Source organism: Nematolebias whitei, chromosome 18 (assembly GCF_014905685.2).
Source record: "Nematolebias whitei isolate Nwh7 chromosome 18, NemWhi1, whole genome shotgun sequence".
Lineage (NCBI taxonomy): Eukaryota > Metazoa > Chordata > Actinopteri > Cyprinodontiformes > Rivulidae > Nematolebias > Nematolebias whitei.
In genome coordinates, this window is record NC_056515.1 from 17,302,900 (window position 1) to 17,309,622 (window position 6,723).

The following is a 6,723-nucleotide window of genomic DNA, read 5'->3' on the forward strand; positions in this document are numbered from 1 at the left end:
GAAGTCTTGGAGGCGGCAGCCGACATGGAAGTCTTGGAGGCGGCAGCAGACGTGGGGTTCTTGGAGGCAGCAGCAGACGTGGGGTTCTCGGAGGCGGCAGCAGACGTGGGGGTCTTGGAGGCGGCAGCAAACGTGGGGGTCTTGGAGGCGGCAGCAGACGTGGTGGTCTTGGAGGTGGCAGCAGACGTGGGGTCTTCGAGGTGGTAGCTGACATAGGACCTGCCAAAGGCATGGGGGCCGTTGAAGATGTGGGTTTCGCTGAAGGCGTGGGGCTCGCTGAAGGCATGGGTCTTGCTGAATGCATGGGACTCACTGAGGATGTGGGTCTCGCAGAGGGCATGGATCTAGGAAGAGTCTCTGAAGTGGGTGTGCCAAACCTGGTACGGAACATAGTCATGAAAAGCCGCATTTGAATGTCCAGATTTACTAAGTAGCCCTCAACACTAGAGAGCCACTGTTGTGTTGGCTTAGAATTCATATTGGCCAGAATATTCTGTCAAGATTCAGGTTTTGTATTCAGAAACAGTCAGACACAAAGAGTGTGAAACGAAAGAAAACAGTTTTATTGATATTGACTGCTGCGTGGGGAGTCCTGATCCTGCGTGGGGAGTCATGATCCATCTGCGGGTACACATCTTCACAGACAGGTGGGGTTAGAGCCACCTGTCAAAGCATGAAGTGACGATGTCACCACAACTGGTGGGAAGGCAGCTGTACACAGAGGCCTTTAAAGCTGTGAACAGTGGGGCAATGCAGGGTTGTGGTCCAAAGAGCAAAGCAGGGGTCAAGTACATGGAGTTAGAGTTCCAATAATAAATCCAAGTGGTCAAACTGTAATCCAGAAGAAGTAGTCCTCACCAGGGTCAGATGGGCAGAACGGAGCAGACTAGGAGCAGGCAAAACGGTAAATCCACAAAACGGAGGTGCGAGGTCAAAATCCAAAGAACAAGGCATGAACATCAGGCATGAACAAGAACTAGATGGCTGGATAACAGACACCAAGAAAAAAGTCTGATAATCTGGCAGAAGTAGGTGGTGAGTGGAGTCCTTAAATATGGATCAGAGCAGGTGCAGTGAATCAGTCTGATGAGCTGCATTGCAGAGTGGGAGTGGCAGAGTGACAAAGCTTGAGAGCAGAGCATGACAGGGCAGAAAAATGACATGGAGAAGCAGAAACAAAACATGAAGGGCTGTGAGTGAGGCAGGGGACAGAGGATGTGATCATGACAAAAGAGATCTTAAGCAGAGTACTTTTTCAGCAGTCTCACTATCAACATGTTATATTCATAGTACCTAGAGTGACTTTTTTTCATATTTCAGCTTCAAATTTCTTAACTATAATATTTCCTGTGGTCGAAACGCTCTCTAATAGTGTATGTCTGTATTATTACAGCAACTAAAAAGTATAATTTAAAGTTCATTTGGTTCAGATTCTGTTATCAATCTAAATTACCGGGTCAATAGGAACTTTGAAGGAATATTACGAGTTATTTGTCTCTAACCTGGATTAAACAGGGTTAGGAACTTAATGCAAGCGAACTCTTGACGATCCACCATCAATAGTCGAAGCTTCTCCTCAAATTCTTTTCCTCTTTGGGTCAGTCGGATTAAAGCAGGGTCAGCATGGGACATAATCTTTGACATCTCCACCTAAAATGAAGAAAGCACAAGCTGATGACAAGACGGTCATCTGTCCTTCTGGCCTGTGCTTTTTGCATCTTTATAAGGATCTTTTTATTAAAATTAAATTAACTTTTGTTTAGGTTGATCTTTAAACTATATTTTTTTCTTAAAAGGAAAATAAACAGTGAAGATCACAGACTAATATACTGTACAAGACAGCATGTAAATACATAAATAAATATAAACTCGCTGACTGACAAATCGAGTTAAGCACCCAGAAAATTTTTCAATTTGGATGGGTCTGCAGCAATCATTGTGATTTGTCAGTTTTCTGTTCAAAAGACAAGAAGAAGACACAAATACAGAGGATTTCTCACCAACAATATGCCACACTCCTTGTGTCTTTGGGGTTCCTGAGTGATAATATTAATAGCAGCAAGAATCATCATGCAGCATTTCCTCAAAACAAGTGTCCGTGCTCTTGTATTTTTCTTCTGCTTGTGGCTTGACCCAGTCTTTTTGTCTGTCATATCTTTAGACAGAATGGACGTGCACTACAGCATGCAATCACAGAAATCTGGTTTGCATATGTTCATCAGGTGCAATGGCAGAGTAGAAGCAGAAGACATGAACAACTACCGGTATGTTTCATTTTAAAACATCACAGATTCTTCTTTGTTTAAACAAGAAGAATCCATCCAGAGGACCTTACTCAACCCTCTTAGATACCTGGACATACTTTGAGCAGGCTATTTTTTAGAAAGGATGGAGAAGCTGAGATGACTCACCTGGTGTCCAGTGACCAGAAGCAGACTGTCTTCTTTACCATAAAGAACTTGTCTAGAGACAATGTCCAGAACCAAGAGTTCACTCCAGCAGTAGTGCAGCAGCTTCATTTGGTCACTGACCTTGAGACGCAAAAGGAAGAATTAACATCCTTTTTTTAATTCTTTATGATATATGTGCAGTTGTTGCATTCAGTCTAAACAGTCACAATGTCTTGAACTGCACATTTTGTTGCAGACACCTGGGAAGGAAGCCCTCCCAAACAGGTACAGCTAATAAACCCCAAGTCTCTTTTAACTGTATACGAGTACTTTAGAGCCAGAACAACAACCGTAATATGGATTTTACCTTGAGTTGCTTGAAGAAGATGGACATGCGTGCCCACTCTACAATGGAGCACAGCAGCTGATCAGCCAAAACATACACTGGGCTGACGCTGTTTGGGTTTTTCTCACAGCTGGTTTGCTCCTGCTGGAGGTGAGCTGTGATTTTCTTCTGCAGCTGCAGCTCATCTGAATCACAGCGCAGGAACTCCATGACAAGCTGGGGCATCTTTGGACCTGGACTAATGACACATCTTGAGTACGACTCATGAGGATTGGTGAGAATTCCTGCAGCAAAGTTGGGTGAATCCACACAGCTGTTGCTGCGCTGCGACTTGACGGTCCAGTTAGAGGAGGTACACTGGTACTGGCTGAGACCAGGTGAGCCAGACGACCAGAACCAAGACATTGATGAAGGTTGGTCTGTGTGCAAAATAGTAACTGAGTGGATGTTTTCAGTGAAGGTGATGTCTTTCTGGTGAGTGGAGGAGGTTAGAGCGGGGCTGCTGTCCAGTCTGAATCTCCCTGCTTGCATCAAAGCCTTTCTCTGCTGCTTGAGGGCCCGATCACGCCTGTACATGGGGCCAAACTTGTTTCTGCCGCCTCTCATACGATCAGCTCGAACCGCTGTTCAGAAAAGTTCATCTGTTAGTAACAATCAAGATGAGAGGACAATGTGACTGACACCTACAGTATCTTCCTGACACTCCCTGTCCATCCTAAATGGTTTTAACAGGGTGTTAGTGAGGTGATGGAAGCAGGTCAGCTTCCTTCCCTCTTTATGTTGCTCAAGCAGTCGCTCAGACTTTGTGTTGTGAACGACTCTGAGCTGCAACTCTTCAAAATGTTAACTCAATGGCGGAAAATGTTGTTTTCTAAGTGGCAGCAAACTTGAGTTTATTTTAAAAGTTAATCAGTTGTAGATGTGCATATATTTTTTTTCTGAGAGTTTAAACAAATACCATCCACTGGTTTATGAGATATTTTGCTAACACAATATACAAATGAGCACATTCACACAGACATAAGCAAAAGTCAAGTCAAGCCTTTGGGAAAAATACTAAAACATGTTTAATTTTTAATTAATTAATGTCTGAATCCAACAGTTATCTGAAAGAAAACTATCAAAATATTTAGAGATTTTAAAAATGACCAAAATGCTGAGCTGTTAGGCAACATAACTTTGTCATATTTGGGATTTTTGTTGCACCAAATAATGAAAATCCTCTAAAAAGGGAAGAAATTACACTTGAATTAATTTGTAAATGCAACCTTCTCTCTCTCTTGTTGTTTTTGCATAATTGTTTTATTCTTTTTCATGCTCTCGTTCATTTAAAAAAACAATTTGCAAACATAAATGACAAAGGTCAAATAAAGACTTCTGCAATAAATTCAAATAGTTTTTAGAGATTCTTTTTTTTAAACTTTCCATTATAAATAAATGGTAAAATTAAATATCTATTGTACAGCACATGAAGGTGGATGTGCTGACGATGAAACCCTCTTCCTTACCTTCCAGCTTCATGCCAACATGAAGGCACTTCTGAAATCTGCAGAAAGGACAGCGTTTCCTCTGAGTTTTATCAATACTGCAGAGCTGGTTGTCATTGCAGGTGTACGTCTTGTTGTTTTGCACCGTTCTTTTAAAAAATCCCTGCAAAGACAGACAACCCTAGATGAACGAGGCTGTTTTATTGTCCCTGTCTCTCAGTAATGAAGTGTCTCTGGCACAAAGCCATCTTTTCACCGTACCTTGCAGCTTTCACAGGTGAGAACGCCGTAGTGGTATCCAGACACTTTGTCTCCACATACTGGACACGTCTCCTCCAAATCCACATCACATCTGTGCTGCATTCTTTTCACGAGACCAGAAAAACAAACCCAACAGAAGGAGAACAGAACAGTTGTTAAATGACCCCAAGTTTGTCCAGAAAAAATAAAAAAATTACTCTGTAGCAGAAAGTCCAAGAGGAGTCCACCTGTGGAGTCAGTGCTCGACTGTGCTGGTTGAGTCAACCTGAACCTCAGCAGGTGTTACTCCTGTTGGACATCCCACCCTGTGGAGGAGGGACCCTCTCTGTGGTTCTGATCCACCAGTTTCACTCCTCTTCTTCTGGACCACATTGATTTGACTGTGGCTGGTTTGTAGTTTTAACCCCCCTCCTTTTTAAATCATAAGGGAAAGGTCCTGAAATGTTTAAGTGTATCCAAACCAGACAGACGGGGAACACTCTCACACAGAAACAAACGTGCAGTCACAAACAAACCGGGCTCTCTTTGTCTCGTTATGAACAAACTTTCTGTCTGAAGTACATGTATATGGCTGATTTTATGTCACCTGTTCCTTTTGGAGCTCAGAAATTTAAAGTCTGACTCTAAAAAACACGTCACAGTTGTGGGTTTTTTCAACACAACTTTAGAAACCACCACATAATGGATTTAATTATTCTGATAAGAATTGTTCAGGTGGACTTAATCGTCTGATGAAGACTCTTCATGAAGGAGAGCTGTAGTCCTGGTGATCATGTCCTTACACTTGTGTGTTTTATTTTTAGTCTACTCACTAATGTATATAAAATGTCTGGCCTTAACTGCTAAATTTGCTAAAGGAAAATATAATTATGCCATATGCCATAGGGTAACATGACGCCCGTGTACATGACTTGCAATCCACCTCTGCTGATGGTGTTCGGATTATTTGTGTTTTGTTCGTTTTTTATCTGGGACATAAACTCGCTGCTGGTGTATGGCCGACAACAGCTTCTGGATCTTCGATTTTCTGCCGCCGATGTTGCTTATTTGGACCAATATGAGCGTACCTCTGGACACCCCCCCCCTTCCCCCGCTGCTGGCGAACGTGCCTGTTTACCTTGGCTGGGCTCCTCACCTGCCTGCCCGGAGACATCGCTACAGACGCCGGGGAAAACGTGCTGGGCGGCTGGTAAAGCTTAAAGCCCTGCGCGCTGCATCTTCCTCTCCAGCTGGTTGTCATGGTTTCCATCGCCAGCTTCCCGCGTGCCCGGACCAGGTAAACAACGGGAGTTGTCGGCGGGTGCGGCGCACAGGCCAACCCGGAGGGGCTGTTATTGAAAACCTGCGGCCATTGGCGCGCTCTAACTCCACCGCTGCTGGCTCCACTTTGGACAGTATCCGTATGTGTTTGGTCAATGCAAGATCTATTACTAACAAAACTTTTGTCCTCAGAGACTACTTTCAAGAGCATGAGTTGGACTTTCTCTATCACAGAGACTTTGATGTCTCTGGGTGAGTCCAGCGCCTTGACGGATTTACTGCCACCAAACAGTCTGTATTTTAACGCACCGCGGCCATCAGGCCGGCAAGGTGGTGGATTATTAACAATATTCAAACCAACTTTTGACTGTAAACAACTGCCCATCCCAGTTTCCCGTGCCAGCTTTGAGCTGAGCGTCTTTGAACTCGGCCATTCGCCTTCGACTTTATGTAGGCTCGTCTACCGCCCACCTCGGTCTAAGGATTTCATAAATGAGTTTTCTGATTTCTTGGCTGAAATAACACCAAAATATGATCATGTTTTCATTATTGGGGACTTTAGTTTGCACGTGTGCTGTCAGGAGAAGCCCTTGGTTAAGGACTTTTTAGATTTATTGGACTCATTTAATTTAACTCAGCATGTAAACGGTCCCACCCAAGAGCGTGGACATACACTGGACCTTGTTTTAACTCGTGATGTGACTGTTAGTAATCTTGAAATTGGTGATAATGTTTTTTCAGACCACATGCCAGTCCGGTTTGAGTTCACCCTCCCCCATCTAACTCCTAAGCCGTGCGTTCCTGCACGTAGTAGCCGGGCCATTAACCACTTCACTGCCGCACGTTTCACAGATGCTTATAACTCTGAAATGATCATTCAGCCCCTGGTGTTTCTCACCACCACTGAGGAGCTGACATCCCAGTTCAACTGGTGATTGGTAACTCTAAATTGTCCCTAGGTGTGAGTGAGAGAGTGAAT

General features: G+C 43.8%; 1 protein-coding gene across 1 annotated transcript in view; it reads right to left on the reverse strand.

Annotated features, from left to right (window-relative positions):
* LOC119425077 (nuclear receptor subfamily 5 group A member 2-like) overlaps positions 1-6,723 on the reverse strand; it is a 20,717-nt gene that overhangs the window by 12,748 nt on the left and 1,246 nt on the right. The window contains exons 2-6 of the mRNA XM_037692601.1: positions 4,485-4,594; positions 4,245-4,386; positions 2,758-3,359; positions 2,412-2,531; positions 1,503-1,650 (exon numbers count right to left, since the gene is read on the reverse strand). Of these exons, the coding sequence (XP_037548529.1) occupies positions 1,503-1,650; positions 2,412-2,531; positions 2,758-3,359; positions 4,245-4,386; positions 4,485-4,586 (1,114 nt within the window). The 5' untranslated portion in view covers positions 4,587-4,594. The remainder of the gene's footprint in view (positions 1-1,502; positions 1,651-2,411; positions 2,532-2,757; positions 3,360-4,244; positions 4,387-4,484; positions 4,595-6,723) is intronic.